Source organism: Chelonia mydas, chromosome 8, assembly GCF_015237465.2.
Source record: "Chelonia mydas isolate rCheMyd1 chromosome 8, rCheMyd1.pri.v2, whole genome shotgun sequence".
Taxonomy (NCBI): domain Eukaryota; kingdom Metazoa; phylum Chordata; order Testudines; family Cheloniidae; genus Chelonia; species Chelonia mydas.
Window position 1 is genome coordinate 30,209,561 of NC_057854.1, and position 20,505 is coordinate 30,230,065.

The window sequence follows — 20,505 nt, forward strand, 5'->3', positions numbered from 1 at the left end:
CAGAATTGAGGTATCAACAGAGGAGGTTTTGGAACAAATTGATAAATTAAACAGTAATAAGTCACTAGGAGCATATGATAGTCATCTGAGTTCCTTCAGAACTCTTGGGTGAAATTGCAGAACTACTAACTCTGGTATGTAACCTGTAATTTAAATGAGCCTCAGTACCATATGACTGGAGGATAGCTAATGTCATACCAATTTTTAAAAAAGGCTCTAGAGGGGATCCTGGCAATTATAGCCCGGTGAACCTAACTTCAGTACCAGGGAAATTGGTTGAAACTATATAGTAAAGAGCAGAATTATCAGACACATAGATGAATATAATTTGTTGGGGAAGAATCAACATGGCTTCTGTAAAGAGAAATCTAGCCTTACCAATCAGAGTTTTTTGAGTGGGTCAACAAACATGTGGACAAGGGTGATTGCTTTTCAGAAGGCTCTTAAGCAAAGTAAGCAGTCATGGAATAAGAGGGAAGGTCCTCTCATGGATCAGAGACTCGTTAAAGGACAGGAAACAAAGGGTAGGAATAAATGGTCAGTTTTCACAGTGGGGAGAGGTAAATAGCAGGGTTCCCCAGGAATCTGTATTGGTACCAGTGCTGTTCAACATATTCGTAATTGATCTGGAAAAAGGAGTAAACAGTGAGGTGGCAAAATTTGCAGATGTTAGAAAATTATAAAATCAAGGTAGTTAAGTCTAAAGCAGACTATGAAGAGTTACAAAGGGATCTCACAAATGTGGGTGAATGGGTAAGAAAATATCAGATGAAATTCAATGTTGTTAAATGCAAATTAATGTACATTGGAAAACATAATCCCAACTATGCATACAAAATGATGGAGTCTAAATTAGATGTTTATCACTCAAGAAAAATCTTGGCGTAATCATGGGTTGTTTTCTGAAAGAATCTGTTCAATGTGCTATGGCAGTCAAAAAAGCTAATGGAATGTTAGGAAAGGAATAGATGATAAGACAGATAATATCGCAATGCCACTGTGTAAATTCATGGTATGCCCACACCTTGAATACTGCATGCAGATCTGGCCATCCCATCTCAAAAAACGATTCCTTAGAATTGGAAAAGGTACAGAGAAGAGCAACAAAAATGATTAGAGGAATGGAACTGCTTCCATATGAGGTGAGATTATAAAGACTGAGACTACCCAGCTTGGAAAAGAGACTAAGGGGGATGTGATAGATGTCTGTAAAATCATGAATGGTGTGGAGAAATTGGATAAGGAAGTGTTATTCTTTCACGTAACATAAGAACCATGGTTCACTCAATGAAATTAATAGGCAGCAAGTTTAAAACAAACGTAAGAAAGTACTACTTCACAGAACACACGGTCAACCTGTGGAACTCATTGGCAGAGGATATTGTGAACGTCAAAACTTTAATGGCATTGGAAAAAGAATTAGATAAGTTCATGAAGGATAGGTCCCTCAATGGTTATAAGCCATGATGATCAGGGATGCAGTCAGTGGTTTTGCTGGTATTTTTTTCAAATATATGTGGTTTGCAGATAATTTATACGATGTAATAGATTATATATTTATGTGTATTTGGGCTTTAAACAGCCCTATATTAAGAATACAAAGTATTTATAAACTCATCCAACTAAGCAATCAAAATTCAACCAAGAATTCTGTTTTGTCTGTAAGTTTCCACTTACTCATTTAGAAAATGTTTAGCCTGCAAACTAAGCCACTTCCTCTGTCAGTTATTGTGCTTTTTCAACATAACTGGTGTTAAAGGAAGCAATTAACAGAAGGCAAAACTAGTTCACAACATGAATTGATGATTGTTGGTATCTATAATGTTTTGGCTTTCATTTAATACAAGACAACCAGTAGTGGAGGAATGTATATTTCAAGTGAAAGGTGAAAGCTAAATTAATCTTGGCTAGGGCTCTGTGTTTGTCATGCAGGTTGTGGAAGTCACGGATTCTGTGACTTTCCGGGACCTCGGTGACTTCTGCGGGGGGAGGCGGAGAGACAGTATGGCTGACCCCAGGGCTGCCGAAGCAGCTGGCTCTGGGGCAAGCTGCTCAGGTGGCCCCAGGGACAGCCACACCGGCAGCTGCTGGAGCAGCTCTGCAGATGGCCGCTCCAGCAGCCCCACAGCCAGTCACGCTGACTGCTGCTGGAATGGCCCAAGGGCCAGCTGCACTGGCCACTGTTTGGCCGGTTCCCGGGGGCTGGTGTGACTGCTGGCCCTGCCGTCCCATCAGCAGCCCTTTAGGGCGACTGCCCCCACCCCTGAAGTGGCCCTCCAGATCCCCCCCCAGCAGAGGCCCCAGCAGCAACCCCTTAAGATTTAGTCATGGGTATTTATAGTGTAAGTCTTGGACAGGTCACGGGCCCCTGAATTTTTGTGTGTATTGCCTGTCACCTGTCCAAGACTTATACTATAAATACCCATGACTAAATCATATCCTTAATCTTGGCCCATAGGGACACTGTGGGGGTGGGAAAAATCCTCAAATTTGATCAAGTGTGTGATTATTTTAAGTGTTACGATGTTTTTGTCATAATATAGTATTTTGTAAAAACTGGTTTGAAGTTTCTATAGAACATGACTCCTAATAGGAACATAAATTTAGTAACCCATTATTTAAAATTAAACCTTGGTTAGAGTGAGACCAGTTTCCTGCCCTGAAGAGTTTATAGGCATTTGTGCCCAGTATTAAAAATTGTTTTCAGGGGTCCATTTGGAAGTGCACAGCTTCTGTCTTCATGTGAGTTTCCTTCCACTTTTGGACTGGGTGGGTTTTAAGCATATAATTTGATTTTTTTTTCTTATTTTTTTAATCCACTCTAGGCAGTGGAATACATTGTCAGCTCAGGGGCCTCCCATCAACACGATAGTAGTTACAGAAAGTTTTCAGCTGGTTTACTATCAAGTTGTACTCCTAGTTCTTTCATCTACACCTTAACTCTGCTCCTGCTGTCTGCCTTTTATCTTCACTTCTCATGGCTTTATATGGTATACAGTGGATGTGATGGATGAACAACACATCCCATATCAGAGCAGGATCACAATCCTAGATATGTATAATCAACTTTCTGGGGCACATAGAGCAAGCAAAGTTCTATAGGCTTTCGAATTGCTACGTGCAAACAGAGCTGACATGATAAATGGAATTGAATGTTGACAAACAAAAGAAATTTCCCTTTGATCAGAAGAAATAACAAAGGGAGAGAATAATGGAAATTGAGACACAAGATTTATAAGGAAGGTGGAAGTGATTGAATGACAATTTCTAAGTATTTAGATAGAAGCAATTAATCTGAACAGTCAGTGATGTTTTTCACTTGATGTAATATGGTTTAATTTTCTTGTTTGACCCATACAATATGAAACTGTTTGTTCTTTATGTTGATATTTTAATACCTGAAAGGCACAGGGAAGGTGGATGAGATTTATATCCAAGTAACAGTGAGTTATGAGGGCAAGAAAAGGACCCTGATCCATGCAAATCCATGAAATGTGTGTGTGACTGAAGTGTATGAAGTCTTAAATTTCAAGAAAAAGTTATTTCAGGTTCAACATGTACAATTTGTATTCTGATGGAAACATGGCAATCATAAGAGACATGACATGTCTTTAGCAGCAGCTATATAAAAGCCTAATAAAAGGAAGGCAGCTTGGGTGAAAGTGATCATGAAATAGTAGAGTTCATGATTCTAAGGAATGGTAGGAGGAAGAACAGCAAAATAAAGACAATAGATTTCAAGAAGGCAGACGTTAGCAAACTCAGGGAGTTGATAGGTAAGATCCCATCGGAAGCAGGTCTAAGGGGAAAAACAATTGAAGACAATTGGCAGTTTTTCAAAGAGTCGTTATTAAGGGAACAAGAGCAAACTATCCCACTGCATAAGAGAAATAGGAAGTAGGGCAAGAGACCACCCTGGCTTAACCAGGAGATCTTCAATGATCTAAAAATGGGAAAAAAAGTCCTACAAGAAGTGGAAACTAGGCCAAATTACAAACTATGAATATAAACAAATAACACAAGTATGTAGGGACAAAATTAGAAAGGCCAAGGCACAAAACGCGATCAAAATAGCTGGAGATATAAAGGGTAACAAGAAAACATTCTACAAATACATGAGGAGCAAGAGGAAGACCAAGGACAGGGTAGGCCTGTTAATGAGGGGAGGGAAACAATAACAGAAAATGTGGAAATGGCAGAGATGCTTAATGACTTCTTTGTTTCGGTTTTCACCAAGAAGGTTGGTGGTGATTGGACGTCTAACATGGTGAATGCCAGTGAAAATGAGGTAGGATCAGCGGCTAAACTAGAGAAAAAACAAGTTAAAAATTACTTAGACAAGTTAGATGTCTTCAGGTCACCAGGGCCTGATGAAATGCATCCTAGAATACTCAAGGAGCTGACTGAGGAGATATCTGAGCCATTAGCAATTATTTTCGAAAAGTCATGGAAGATGGGAGAGATTCCAGAAGACTGGAAAAGGGCACATATAGTGCCCATCTATATAAAGGGAAATAAGGACAACCTGGGGAATTACAGAGCAGTCAGCTTAACTTCTGTACCTGGAGAGACAATGGAGCAAATAATCAATCAATTTGCAAACATCTAGAAGATAATAAGGTGATAAGTAACAGTCAGCATGGATTTGTCAAGAACGAATCTTGTCAAACCAACCTGATAACTTTCTTTGACAGGGTAACAAGCCTTGTGGAAGTGGTAGATGTGGTATACATTGACTTTGGTAAAGCTTTTGATACTATCTTTCATGACCTTCTCATAAACAAATTAGGGAAATACAACCTAGATGGAGCTACTATAAGGTGGGTGCAAAACTGGTTGGAAAACCATTCCGAGAGAGTTATCAGTGGTTCAGCCTTGCTGGAAGGGCATAATGAGTGGGGTCCCGCAGGGATCAGTTCTGGGTCTGGTTCTGTTCAATATCTTCATCAATGATTTAGATAATGGTATAGAGAATAAACTTATAAAGTTTGCAGATGATACCAAGCTGGGAGGGGTTGCAAGCGCTTTGGAGGATAGGATTATAATTCGTAATGATCTGGAGAAACGGTCTGAAGTAAATGGGATGAAATTTAATAAGGACAAATGCAAAGTATTCCATTTAGGAAGGAACACTCAGTTGCACACAGACAAAATGGGAAATGGATGCCTAGCAAGGAGCACTGCAGAAAGGTGTCATGGTGGACCACAAGCTAAATATGAGTCAACAGTGTAACACTATTGCAAAAAAAAGTGAACATCCCTTCTGGGATGTATTAGCAGGTGTGTTGTAAGCAAGACACAAGAAGTAACTCTTCCGCTCTACTCTGTGCTGATTAGGCCTCAACTGGAGTATTGTCTCCAGTTCTGAGTGCCACATTTCAGGAAAGATGTGGACAAATTAGAGGAAGTCCAGAGAAGAGCAACAAAAATGATTAAAGGTCTAGAAAATATGACCTATGAAGGAAGATTGAAAAAATTGGGTTTGTTTTTTCTGGAAAAGAGAAGACTGAGAGGAGACACAAGAGTTTTCAAGTAAGTAAAAGGTTGTTACAAGGAGGAGGGAGGATAGGACAAGCAGCAATGGGCTTAAATTGCAGCAAGTGAGGTTTAGGTTGGATATTGGGAAAAACTTCCTAACTGTCGGGGTGGTTAAGCATTAGAAAAAATTTGCCTAGAGAGATTGTGGAATCTCCATCCCTGGAGATTTTTAAGAGCAGGTTAGACAAACACTTGCCAGGGATGGTTTAGATAATACTTGATCCTGCCATGAGTGCAGGGGACTGGACTAGATGACCTCTCGAGGTCCCTTCCAGTCCTGATTCTAATTGCTTTCAAGTTTTATGTTTTATGTTTAATTACAGACATGCAGAAAATCCATGTGAGAGACAATAGTTCTCCTTGAAAGACAAATTGCCTCATCACCACCATAAAATGGTTACAGTAAAGTAAAACATAAAACAAAATGACATGCATCGTCACAGGCCACCTCAGTGCACATTGAATTATGTTGCTTTGCTCAGATACTCCTCACGAAAGCTTGCATGGTGGCGGTAGTGGGACTCTAACAGTCATAACAAATTTTTGAGTAGCTCTTAGTTCTGGAGTTGTTACTAAGCTGTGACAGCTGGTATAGTCACTTAAGTTGTATTGCTTGAGTAAGGTGTGCATGATCCAGTTGAAAGCCTTGCACAGATAGATTTTTATACTCCTGTACTATTTTTTTTTCTTGGCATGATATACTTAATGTGTTTACAGAATGGCTAGTGAAAATGGCTTATAAACTTCCCACCACCGCCCCCCAAAATGTATGTGCAACACTTACAGGTAGTAAGGTCTAGTGGTCAGGTGGCACCTGTTCCATGGTGTGTCCCTTTAACCCCTGGGACTTTTTAGGGTGGGTGAAGACCTAGAAGAAGGGAGAGCTAGGAGTTGGGAGAAGAAAGATGGCTCTGGGGAGCAATGAAAACTGAGTGAAAACCCAGCCTATTTCTTTAGGACCTGGGACCAGGGGCCTTGTAGGGCTGATGAGGCAAGGCTGCCCCCCTCCCAGCCAACTGGAAAAAGCACTGGGAAGAAGGCGAGATATATTCTGTGCCTTCCATCAGGATGGAGGGAGACGGGCAGGGGAAAGGACTATCTGTGGACCTCTCTCAGCCTAGGAAGGTGAGGGAAAGAACTACATGGAGAGCTGCAGGAAAGGTTCCTGAGGCAAGCTGCTGGGACTACTGAGAGCCCAGAAGGAGGTCGGTAAAACCCTGAACCTGACGGGAGAGACTACAGGCCAGGGAGACTTTATATCAAGTTTATTTGGATTTAATAGAGTACAACCCCAACAGGAGAATTGTATCTTTACCTTTGCAGTGTATGGAGTTCTTAAGGGGCCCTGAGAGAAGGAAACTCTGGCAGGACATTGCAGTTGGCCAGGAGGGAGTGCTACCGGACAAGTACACCCTTTTGTAGTATGATGAACTCTGTCTACTTAAAGCTTAGAAATATAATGAATACACGTTTTGCTTACACAATATTGTATCACTTCAAATGTTAAATAACATAGTATTAAATACACAATACTATAAATCATTCTAAGAGAAAGTAGTCGGTCTTAAGCCATTTGGGGAAGGAAATTCAGTTTCATTTTTAGGCTGGAAATATAGGGGAATACCACCTACAAATCAATGACACTAGATAAATCAAAAGTCAGTAAAAATGCCTTTAACTTTAAGAGTAAGGTAATGTGGCAAGTCACAGATCTTGAAAGAATGCGGGTAGGACTATGGGATAAGCTTTTAGGGAGAGAAGTGTTTCAGGTGATGGAAGGGGACACTGAGGGGAATGGAAAGTTTTCAGAGAGTAATTATTTGGTGCACCATACTGAAAGCAACACATTAGCACTATCCCAGGGGTTATCACACTTCATTGCACTGCAACCCCCTTCTGACAACAAAAATTACTACATGACCCCGGGCGGGCGGGGGAGGGGAGGCTAAAGCCTGAGTCCCATTGGCCTGGGCAGGAGAGCTGAAGTCCTAGCCCAAGGGCTTCAGTCCCAGGTGGGGGGACCTGTAACCTGAGCCCTGCCACCCAGGGCTGGACCCCTCAGGCTTCAGGTTCATCCCCAGGTGGTGGGCTTGGGCTTTGGCCCTGGGCCAAAGCAAGTCTAATGCCAGCCCTGGCAACCCTATTAAAACAGGGTCATGACCCACTCTGGGGTCCTGCTTTGAGGACTGCTGCACTAGGCGATGAAGACATGAGCAAGGAAGTCAAGAAAATATTAGAACAGAAGGCCAAATGAAAGGAAGAATTTGGACTACAGGAAATAAGAACTTTAAAAGAATAAAATGGACTTTCTTTTTCAAAGGAATATGATAGACTGTATTCTGCTGTCAGCTACACCATTGAAACTTGATAGCCTTATCAGAGGCAAAGTTGATCTCAGCAATACATATTAAAGATACAGCTTATTTACTTGAACTGATGATTCCGTAACAGTAGGCCACAGGTGCCTTTCTGCTGCATGAGTGCAAAGGGGAGCAAAATGGGACAGAAAGGCAGTTACATGTGCTGAAGAAAAGCTGTGCCTCTGGACCATGCTCATTTCAACCAAAGACACTGCAAATTTATGGGTTTGATGCACTCTGTGGGTTTTTTGGGGGAAAGGGAGGAGGAGAATAGGGATGTTCTGGGAGGAGAAGAGAATGGAACTAAAAAAAAATGACCACTGAGTAATGTGTACTTCAGTGTAGATCAGAGAGACTGCAATAGATATCTGCATTGAAGTTACTTTTGATACAACAAAGATTTCAGCCCTATAAACATTTAACATAGGATCTCTGTGGGATGTTTATTAATTAGCCGCATTCTCGGTATGTAGCATGTGCCTCTATTGTCCAGCCCCAGGAGTCTGCATACACAAAAAGCCAAACACTCACCCTGCCAGCCCACATCCTGTAGGCCTCAAAGATAATGAGCAACTGTTTGAAAAAGCCTATTACAATGCTCTTGAAACCTGTTCCACGTCTCATCTTCTTTTCTGTGCTTTGAAACCACATTTGAATTACTTGCTTTTGGTTAGCAAGATTGTCAGTATCTAGTATTTTTGTGGCAATTCGAATGTCCTAAAAACAGTACAACTAGACTTTTCTGCTTTCTCTGTGTTAACCATGATTTTGCTTTAAGATTGAACTCTTTACCTTAGGAACATTTTTAGTTGGCAGAGTTAATAAAATCAAAGTCTGCAGGCAGTTTTTTCCATTATTGGACATGAACTTCTATTGTGCATATATAATAGCTATTTAGACTTCTGCATACATAAGTGTTCAATGTGTGCATATATTTAGAGTGAACGTTTGGATCATAGTAGGAACCCTAATGCATGTGCAAAGTAAACTCTGGATAAAATCCTGAACTAAACCTCTCAATACATTGCATGTTTTGCTTTGACAGCTACATGTAAGGGAAAAATACAAGCCCCGATTCAGGAAACACTAAAGCACGTAATTAAAGTTAAGCATGTTCTTAAATGCTTGGCTAAATTTGGGCAGTAACCACCAAAGTATTACCCACAACATTATCTTTAAATTCCTATTGATGATGATCTTTTGAAAATGTATGCACAATCCTCTTTTGACTACTAGCAATGCATGGCTTCTTTTTGCCTTTTTTCAGGTAGTGTTTACATTAGATAAGAAAAGAAGAAACTTGTTTGCTGAAATCATAGCCCATCATAAAATTTATAATTTGTCGTGTTCTCCCTAATGTGTTCATCGTGGAGTCAAAACCTTAACATCACACACAGCTTACTTTTCTATTTAATTGAAAAGTATGATTCGCTCTATTTGAATCATTGAATACTTTGTCCTTTAACTTTGCAGCCATATACAACTTTAAAGGTGCAGGAGAATCTCAGTTACCCCTGCAGATTGGTGATGTGGTCCATATATTGGAGTCCTGTGAAGGTAAGTCACTTGCATTCAAAATATAGCATCTCTCTTTTGTTACTTGCATTGAAAACTTACTTATATCACATTACCTCATGTGCTTTCCACCATCAGCCAGTATTACATTAACATATTCCTGGGAAAACAGAGCTAATTATTTCATTAATGAATACTCTTTAAATCTCCATATTAAACTAAGCTGTTTCCTATCTGCTTATTTCAGTTGACCATTCAACTTGCAATAAAGCATCAGTTGCTCTCATTGAATGGTTGTCTTTATTTTATTGGGTTCAATAAATAGGATATACTAAGGAAAGTCACCTGAAGCCTACCACATGATTATGAAGCCAGTTAATCACCTGTGTGTGGGGGGAAAAGCCTGCTTAGCACGAAAGGATTTAGTGAATTTCAACTTCAGGTTTTTCATCTAATTGGTGGTAAAGGAAAGGGGGTATTCAACTTACTTTCCCTTCCCCTCCTTCCTTTCAACCTATGAGTATACTGATGAGATCTACAGAGATGTTAAGATCATAGAAATTGCCTATGGATCTGGATCTACCTGTTCTACCAAGAAGCACATAATGTACTACAACTACAAAAACAGTTTAATATTGTAAGAGTTTCAAAACCAGGATAGGCCATGCTGCACTTGGTTAGTCTAAATTTGCCTTCTTTGGGTCAGAGTATATTCATCCTTGGACAGCTGTTGTCAGAAATGTTAAAGTGCATGTGGTTTCCATGCAAAACATTAAGGATGAAGGAATCCAGGTAGATAAAGAGTTGAGGTTGTTGTCAGCCCCTCTTATGTGCACTATGCTTATCTGATGGAAGAATTAAGTCTTGAAGATAATACATGAGTTGTGTGTGTTTGAGGATAGTCTTATTAGGTAAATATATGCAATATTTAAGGTGCTGAATGTTTTAAAACTCTCACTTAACACAAAGAACTTCTTTAATATGTAAATATTTCACTCTTCTTGTATGTCAGAGCTGCCTCACAAGAAACACTTTAGAAATCAATACATCTCACTCCATTTACCTCAAGTGCCAAACACTGATTATTAGCATGCGTTAAATAATGCTGGCCAAAATTTAAAACTAATGGCGCATCATTAACATTGAATATGCTTCTCCAAATTATTGGTGATTGTGGAGCCTACCTGATAAAGGGGTGGAAGTAAGACAGAACTAAGATGGGAAGATGCAAAAAGGGAATAAAATAAGACTGGAACTTGCAGCAAACTTGTGATAAATGCATTGCTTATGCTAGAGCTGTATAAGGTTCCTGTTCAGGCTATGCTGGAGTCAAACCAAATAATTTTGTTTTGACCCACACATTCACAGCCTTCCTGAGTTCTGCTCCATGAAACTGTCAAAGCCATTTAGATGTCCTATTTTCACTATGCAAAACTGAGAGTTACTTGGTTTGGCCCTGAAGCTAAGCAAATCCACCTCACTTTAGCTTAAAGCTAAGTTCAGACTTGCCTGAAAGGTGTATTTATCTTATGTGATACAGGATGGCCAGGGAGCAGTGGGAGAGTGCTAGATATATAAGCTCAAGGCTAATTAAGGCATGGTTCCCTGTAAACTAGGGAAGGTGGCTGCAGGGTAATTGGAGCACCTGCAGTCAATTAAGACCCTGTTAGGAACCTAATAAAACCCCCTGCATCAGGCAGGCAGACAGGAGGAGGAGGAGGAAGGATTGGAGCTTGGAGGTGTGTTGAGAGATTTGGAAGACTTGAGAATTGGAGTAAGGGAGACCTTTCCCAGCAGGCCAGGGAGACTCCCCTCCCCCCAGCATCTAAGGACTGAGGGTAACCCCACCTAAGGGGGATGAGGGTAAGAAACCCACAAGGGTTGAGAGGGGCTGGGACTCAGAGCGAGGAGCAAATCCAGATCCCCTCTGCCACCTTCCCGGGCTAGTAGTGGGGCCCTCGGCACCCAAGAGCAGGGGTAAAGGGTGGCATCTTAGCTCCCCGCCAAGAAAAGCGCAGGAAACACCAGACAAAAATCGTCCATCTTGCCACACTTAGTAAAACATTTTGATGAATGTGGTCTGAGTGGAATTTTGGTGACAATCCCAAAGACTGCAAGGTTGTTTTAAGATGAATATTTCACGACTGTACCCTATTAGATATTTAAAACCTTTTAATGCCTTTGGCTTCTATTAGGTAAAATAAGTGTTAACTGTAAAACATTTCTTGATACTTTAGACTGGATATGCTCTGTCCTAGAGTCCACTGAGAGAAGGGGCTCTATGTGCTTACTTTGTGCCACTTAGGCTACATCTACACTGCGTGCTTCTTTCAGTGGCATGTTGAGCATGCACTCAGGGTAGCTCCACTAGTACTGATTTAAAGTAGCATGGTAGATGGTGAGGCATGAGTTAAGCAAGTAGAGTTGAGAGATGCTACAAGGGCGTGGGTATGTAACTGAGTCAATACCCCACACAGCTCTCTGCTTTCCCAAGCTGCGACTTCCATCTACACTGCTATTTTTAGCTGTGCAATGTCCTGTGACTGGAGCCTTTCCCTGCCTGCCATGAGGGTGGAGGGGAGGAGTTTAGCTGTACTAGTGGAGAAGATCAGGTGGTAGTCTGTAAGAAGTCTCCTGAAACTTTCAGAAGAGGAGTGAGTGGCCATTTGCTGTGGTTCTCCTTTTGAGTGTATGCATACATTCCATTGCAGGTGTGTGTGTGTCCAATGCACTTGAGTTGAGGACTTTTGTGGTAGTACCACTAGGTGGCATATGTACCCCAGCTCTCCTTGTCTGCCATCTCCTCTCAGTGAAAGTTGGAGTTCTCTGTGGCTGTTTGCTTTGGTTAGCCAGCGTATTCTGAAAATCTTTGCATGTATAGAACAAAAATGCAGAGGGACTTCTGTCTAGAAGTTCACCTGATGAAAGAGGAATGTGTCCTGCATTGAAACCAGATCCCAAACATGAGGTGATGAATTCTAAATCCATGGGGAATGTTCCTCCAGCCACCAGCAACTCAAAGCACAAGTCAGGTGAAAAGCATTGTTTTTCACCTTCACCACTGGCCTCCTTGAAGCTTTCTGATGCTGACAAGTGCTCAAAATCTCAGTCTTCACAGAAGAAGCCTTCCAATAAGTCCTCTAATACTGGTTTGAGGTATCATAAACATAAGTACTCACCAGCTCTGTCAGAGAATGCACCATGGACTCTGGCTCCTTCAGGCCCATCAAGTCTGGTGCCTTTAGTTAGTCAGTCTGTAAACCTGAAGTCCAACCCAGTGACGACGGTGCTTTCCTGTCCACAACCACTGGATCACATGGCCTCGTGCACATATGTAACTCAGCATACCAGGCTTCACCTTCACCATTAACAGGCTTGGTTCCATTTTGTTTTTTCAATTGACCAGGCATCCTTTGGTCATTTGTGTACCTGAATGAGAATTTCAGTCTCTGAACTGGTGGCTGGACACTTGTAATATGTGCAAAGGGGTCCCATTTCTATCTCCAGAACCAACTAGAACTCTGGTTACAGATGTATCTACCAAAGGCTGGGGTTCTGCGTCAGGTGACTTCATGCACAGGCTCTGGTCACCCAGGAGGTCTCTCTGCACATAGACATGTGATGTTCCATGCTATCTGTTGGGCCTGTGAAACATTCATGTCCTTCATCAGGAACTAGTTGGTGCAAGTCCTTACAGACAACACCACTGCCATGTTTTATCTCCGCAGCTGTGCGGGACGGTGTGGATATGTGCAAGAATGACTCCTCTATATCAGGAGACTATCCACTTTAGGAACCTCTGCATAAGAACCAAAGTTTCCTTGAGATAGTTCCATCTTCTGGGAGTGAGGAATGCCACTGCAGATTCCCTTGGCTGGGATTTTGAGGACCACCACAAGCAGTCAATCAGAAAGGACATCCTCCTCCAGATCTTCCGTCAGCGAGGATACCTGAATTTGTTGTTCAAGTTGGTAGTGAACAAGTCTATTTTCAAGAACTTTTGCTCCAGCCTGAGTTGCAGTCTGTGTTCCTTAACCGATGTCTTTCTTCTCCCATTGACCAATCATCTGCTATATGCATTTCCTCCAGTCCCTCTCATCCCAAGGGTACTCAGGAAGCTGAAAACAGACAAAGCAACATTAATCTTAGTGGCACCGGTCTGGCCAAGATAGTACTGGTTCACAGGCCTACCTCAGCTTTCAATCAGGCCAGCTAACTTCACTTGGAGTCAGGGATCTGCTATCTCAGAACCAGGGCTGGTCTCCACACTGCAACCTCCAATCTCTCCATCTCACTGCATGGATAAGCTCTGGTTAAATGCTTGTGAAAAACTGCTCTAGAGATGTCCAAGATGTCTTTGTGAGCAAGAGGAAGGATTCTGCGAGAGCCATATCCACCATTAAATGGAAGTGTGTGTCCATCTGGACAATCTCAGCATTTATCACCCCCAGTGACAGGACACTAGTCATTTTCTGGGTTACTTATTGCATTTGAAGGCATCTGGCCTTTTGGTTCTGAGAGTTCACCTGGCTTCCATATCTGCAGTCCATTCTCCAGTTAGAGGGGTTTTCTGTTTTCTCTCACCCTCTGGTATCTAGATTTCTGAAAAAAAACAGTCCATGTCTATTGTCCAGTATCTGATCAGGTACCATCATGGGATCTTAACCTAGTCTTTAAAGGCAAATGGAGGGCCCTCTTTGAACCCCTAGTGACATCACCATTGTATCTCTGGAGGCAATAACTTCTGCAAGAAGAGTGTATCAGCTACGAGTTCTACTAACTGACAGTTCTTAAATTTTCCCCCCCATGAATGAGGACAAGGTTCTTTTCAGATGACACCTCAAGTTAATTGAAAATGGGGTATCATTTTTTCATCAGAACCAATCTATTCATCATCCAGTGTTTTTCCCCAAAACCTCATGCTTCCAAATGAAGAAAGACTTCACACCTTGGATGTTCACAGAACTTTGCTGTTGCACCTTGATCGCATGGTTGTTCAGTGTGTATCCCAGGCTCTTTATAGCCCATGCAGAGAGAGTCGAAGGACCAATTATAGAATCATAGAATATCAGGATTGGAAGGGACCTCTGGAGGTCATCTAGTCCAACCCCCTGCTCAAAGCAGGACCAATCCCCAACTAAATCATCCCAGCCAGGGCTTTGTCAAGCCTGACCTTAAAAACCTCAAAGGAAGAAGATTCCACCACCTCCCTAGGTAATGCATTCCAGTGCTTCACCACCCTCCTAGTGGAAAAAGTTTCTCCTAATATCCAACCTAAACCTCCCACACTGCAACTTGAGACCATTACTCCTTCTGTTATCTGGTACCACTGAGAACAGTTTAGATCCATCCTCTTTGGAACCCCCTTTCAGGTAGTTGAAAGCAGCTATCAAACCCCCCGCCCCCCATTCTTCTCTTCCGCAGACTAAACAATCCCAGTTCCCTCAGCCTCTACTCATAAGTCATGTGCTCCAGCCCCCTAATCATTTTTGTTGCCCTCCGCTGGATGCTTTCCAATTTTTTCACATCTTTCTTGTAGTGTGGAGCCCAAAACTAGCACAGTACTCCAGATGAGGCCTCACCAATGTTGAATAGAGGGGAACAATTACGTCCCTCGATCTGCGGGCAATTCCCCTACGTATACAGCCCAAAATGCTGTTCGCCTTCTTGGCAATAAGGGCACACTGTTGACTCGTATCCAGCTTCTCGTCCACTGTAACCCCTAGATCCTTTTCTGCAGAACTGCTGCCTAGCTGCTCAGTCCCTGGTCTGTAGCAGTGCATGGGATTCTTCTGTCCTAAGTGCAGGACTCTGCACTTGTCCTTGCTGAACCTCCTCCGGTTTCTTTTGGCCCAATCCTCTAATTTGTCTAGGTCCCTCTGTATCCTATCCCTACCCTCCAGCATATCTACCACTCCTCCCAGTTTAGTGTCATCTGCAAACTTGCTGAGGGTGCAGTCCACGCCATCTTCCAGATCATTAATGAAGATATTGAACAAAATCGGCCCCAGGACCGACCCTTGGGGCACTCCGCTTGATACCGGCTGCCAATTAGACATGGAGCCATTGAACTCTACCCTTTGAGCCCGACGATCCAGCCAGCTTTCTATCCACCTTATAGTCCATTCATCCAGCCCATACTACTTCAACTTACTGGCAAGAATACTGCGGGAGACCATGTCAAAAGCTTTGCTAAAGTCAAGGAATAACATGTCCACTGCTTGTCCCTCATCCACAGAACCAGTTATCTCATCGTAGAAGGCAATTAGATTAGTCAGGCACGACTTGCCCTTGGTGAATCCATGCTGACTGTTCCTGATCACTTTCCTCTCCTCTAAGTGCTTCAGATTTGATTCCTTGAGGACCTGCTGCATGATTTTTCCAGGAACTGAGGCAAGGCTGACTGCCCTGTAGTTCACCAGATCTTCCTCCTCCCCTTTTGTAAAGATGGGCACTATCGCCAATCAGTATTAGCTCAGCATATCTCACTGGATCTCTGACAGTATCAAATTTTATTACAATCTTGCAAAAATCTCTCCACCACCAACAAAACCCAACTCTCACCCCCCAGAGCTCAGTCCACTTCCTCTGTGTTGAGAAATGTTCTTATAACAGATATCTGTAAAGCAGCAATATGGTCATTTGTACATAACCATAGGCTTCTTGAACAGCTGAGCTTCGGCAAGTCTGCATTGCAGTCTCGGTTCAGATAATTAAAAATCCTACGATCTGTAATGGAACTGCTACAGAGTCACCAGCAGCAGAATGTGTATGTGCACAATCACCTGAAGGAGAGAAATGGGTTACTTACTTACAGTAACTGTTCTCAGATGTGTTGTGTATTCATACGTTCCACAACTCTCCCACCTGCCCCAGTACTTTTGGATAATAACTTCACTGGAGGAAGATGAAACTGAAGTGGTGGACATGCCCATTTAATGGCTTAAACTCAGTGTATGAGAAGAGTAAGGGTGTACACGTCACCTAATGATACTGCTGGCAAGAATCTGACTTAAGTGCTTTGGGGGCACACAACTGCAGTGAAATTCATACATGTGCACAGCACACCATTAAGAACAACAGTTACTGTAAGTGTTTTTTCTCCCCTCATTTTTTATCATGCAGCTGGTAAGAGACCAGCTCCCACCCAAAACCACAGCTGTGGTGGTTACACTTGCATACAGACTGTTAAGGAAGAGAAGTATTAGGCATTTTATAGTGCAAAGATTTAATAATAAAAATTGCTTCAGAGCATGAATTACAACGTGGCTTGTGCAAAAGTGAACTCTTTGTGGCTCTACGACTCAGAATTCCCAGTCTATCCTGATTATAGCAGGTAACATTGGACCTTGTTCTGCTCTCATTGAAACTAGTGGAAGCTGTAAATACACAAGGTCCACAGGACCAAGCTACTAATGCATCCATAGTGACAGGTTTCTGCTCCTTTTCCTAAAGCTGGCCTTAAATAGGAACTAGAAAGCATTGCTATTGTAGTTCAGTGGTTTTTAATTTTTTTTTCTTGTTTAGAATGCCATCTTAGGACACAGAAAATACAATTGAGGGGGAAGGCTTTATTGTTTGGCTGCTGTTCAGTTATGTAAGGAGTGTGCCTTATTACCAGAAGCCATAAATGTGAACACTGCTTCACAAACCCATGAAGCACACGGTTGCAGCCTCTACAGCTGGAGTATAATGCAGACAAAACACAAATGAAATATGTTGAGGAATGAAAATGACATCAGACAGTGCTGGGGAGAAGATCAATCTTGGAAAGCTAAAATAAACAGGTGGATTTTAATGAGGAATTTGAAGGAAATTGGTGGGGCCATGGAGGAAGATTTAAGGTCATTTTGAAGTATGGCATGAAAACAAGGGGGAGGTAAAGGGAGTGCATGATGAGCAGCTGGGGCACAAATATTTTCACTAGCAGAATGGAGGGTGGCTCTTTTAAAAAAGCACAGAAGTACGGACCCACAACCCCCCTAGAACCTGCAAAGTTTAACTATAGAGCTGGTTGGAAATTGGAGAGTGTGTGAACCTGATGGTTATTGTACTAACCTGGGATGTGTGAGACCCAGGTTCAAGTCTGGCAGGGTAGGAACTACAGCCTGCATCTCCCACATCCTAAGTGAGTGCCCTGAACTCTGGTCTATTGGCAATCCTGGGGCTGGAGGTCTCTATTTTGCACACAAAAATTCCAGGGTCTCAGTTTTCTCTCAGTGCAGAATAGGAAGCTTCTTGCAACGAAACATTTTCTCAGGATGGGAAAACCATTTTCAGCACAGCTCTACTTGATTGTCCTTTTCCTGCCTGCTTAATTTGAACCAGGCACTGTAACTGTGGATGGTTGGGGGTGGGGTGGGGTGGTGAGGCATTTGTGATGGATAAAGCTGAGTGAATAATGTTGTTGTTTTGTTGTTTTTTAAAATATAGTGAAACAAACAAAACCCAAATAGCTTTGGTTTATTTTGAACTGAAAGTGATTTCTTTGGTTTTTCTCGTTTGAAATGAAAAACCAAACACTTTCCAAAAATGTGTAAACAAACCAATTTGACATCGCCTTCCCCGACCCCAAAACACTTTTTTTCAGATGAAACTATTGACTGTATTAGGCCCAAATTAACATACAGTTTTGGTGCACCAAAAAAAAATATTTTGCAGCAAATTTACTAATTGACCCAGAAAAACAAATCCCCAAAACCACTAGCTCTAATGGTAGATCCACAAGCCTGCTCCAGTCTATGCCTCCCTACATGCCTCCTTGGAATGGATGTTTGATGCTATCCAAGCCCATCTAATTCTAATGGGCAGAGCTGAACTCTGCTCTGGTTGTACAGGACAACAGGGTCTTGGGGGAGGATGTTGGTGTATGCACTACTAGTGCTCGGTATGGGCCCCATGTCTTGATTTGGGGGCAGGAACGTCATTCCTTCCCATCTTAAAAAGAGATCTCATGGCTCTAAAATGGAGTTGAGCAAGGGTTAGTCATGGGCCCATTGGGCAAGAAATGCATCCCTCAGAAGTGACTGGGTACATGACAGGTTTGCCAGAGCCAGTGGAGCATTTCCCCCAAAGCAAGATCCTTTTAACTTTACAACAGTCAGTTGATGTCCTACACAAGATGGCCACTTTGGGCTTTAAATTCTACCATGTAAAACAAAATTTTCAAAAAGTGCAATCAGAATTAGGGCCCTGACCTGGCTGAACTTCTGGGTTAAGATGGGACAGGAGATTTTTCCTATTGTTGCTGCTTCACCCAGAATTACTGCTGGAGGAAGTAGCCAGCCCTTCTTACCTTGCCTTCCTTGCCAAGATTTGCTTCTGCCCACTCCCAGGCCTTCTAGCTGCTGAAGAACAGATTTGCATTGTTTCCACTAGCCTTTGATCCTGGATGGCCTCTCTAGGCAGACTTTTTGGAGGTCTAAACATGCTTCTCTTTTTCCCCAAAAGGGCATCAAAGCACTGGGGCATCAGAGGTCTGATAGGCCTTGTCTCAGGGGAAGTTGAGGTAGCCTCCTAAACATCCGTGAGAATCGGGCCTCCTGCAAGAGATGCTTCCCTCAGCCTCCTCTCATTAGTTAAGACTAGAATGGACCCTTTCAAAAAATTGTTGTGTGGGGGGGTGTTTCTGAAAAATCCTCAGACACATCTGTTTTCTCACCCCCCCCCCACCCCATTTCCTTTCAATTAACCCTCTGCAGAGAGGTAGAAGGTTTCTTTGGGCTGTGCCAACCTCTTTTAGTATTGTGGTGACTGAGACATGATAACGAATTAGTTTACTTGAGGTTTTTACTCCCTCTTTCCTGGCTTCTATTTATGAGTGTACAGCAAGGCTTTTTTTTTTTTTAAAAAAACAAAACAAAACACCCCAAACACATCTTTTTTTACAGTGACTTGCCTCCTGAATAGTTTAGTCTAGGATATGTTAATATTTGGGTCTTGCATTCTGTCTGCTATACAAGGCCCTTTAGCAGAACCCGGGAAGCAGTGCACTGCTATTATGCTGAACAACAAAATAAAATAAAATTTCACAAAGGGTGGTTATCTGTCTGAATAAATTTTAAAACACTCAGCCCTCGAGTTGCTGTGAAATTTGTGGTCTTCTCAAAACAGTTGCTCAATGAGGGAAGTGGAGTCTTCCGTATTGTGTAAGTGAGGAAGTTAGTCTTATTCCAGAGATTTTTGAAAGCTATATCCTACTGCAAATTGTAGTTGATAAGCAATAAAAAGTGTGTGTGTGTGGAGAAACAGATTTGTTTACTCTTATATACATGCATCTGTAATGCAGACTTTGCCTAAATCGCATATACAAAAAAGCTCATGTAGAACCTGCATATGATGGTGTGCAGTCATGGCGACTGTGCACAACAGTGATGAATAATGCATGAAATGGCGTTTTCTTGCATACTGTTGTAAACGGGCATGTAGATTATGTACAATTACTTTACTCAGTTTTAGATTTAGGGTGGGATATTCAGAACTGCTCAGTGTTGGTCTAATTCTGTTGCACTCAGTGGTAAAATGGTCATTGTGTACTATCAGAGCAGAGTTACATCGGCACTAAGCGCTTACAAAAATTCCTCTCTTGAACCTTTGTTTTAAAGATGGCAACTAAATTGAGCACTAGAATATTGCTGCTTCTAATTTTTTTTATTTAGTAGCTTAGTTACAAGAGTAGGAGTGTTGCTGTTGACAACAGGAGTGCTTTGTATGGAGATCTGCAAACCTTTCTGTAGTGGAGCATGTGAACTAGCAGCTAATATGCGCTGGCCCTGACGTCTTCTGTGCTAGAAGCCAATAGCACCCCTTTGTGACCCCTACTTGTTATGTTCACAGGGTTGTAGGTTAATACGTCTTAATGCAATTCAAAACAAGAAATGAAGTATTTGTGGGGAATTTTTCATAGTGAGACCAATTTCTACTACATCTTAAGAAAAGAGGGCCAGGGAAATCATTTTGGCTTCATATCCTGGCTATTCACAGCTCTGTGAAATAGTTAAGACAGACAATTAGTAACCAGCTGTGGCCTGCTGTCTGATGTGCATCATAACCAGACAGAATCCCATGCATATTAGAGGGGCTCCATATGAGC

The 20,505-nt window shown here is 42.1% G+C and overlaps 1 protein-coding gene across 3 annotated transcripts in view; it reads left to right on the forward strand.

Moving 5' to 3' along the window:
- The window catches only part of DOCK2 (dedicator of cytokinesis 2), a 495,629-nt gene that overhangs the window by 20,320 nt on the left and 454,804 nt on the right, over window positions 1-20,505 (forward strand). For all 3 annotated transcript variants that reach the window (XM_037906215.2, XM_043520976.1, XM_043520978.1), the window contains exon 2: window positions 9,372-9,455. In XM_037906215.2, coding sequence (XP_037762143.1) covers window positions 9,372-9,455 — 84 coding nt within the window. The remainder of the gene's footprint in view (window positions 1-9,371; window positions 9,456-20,505) is intronic.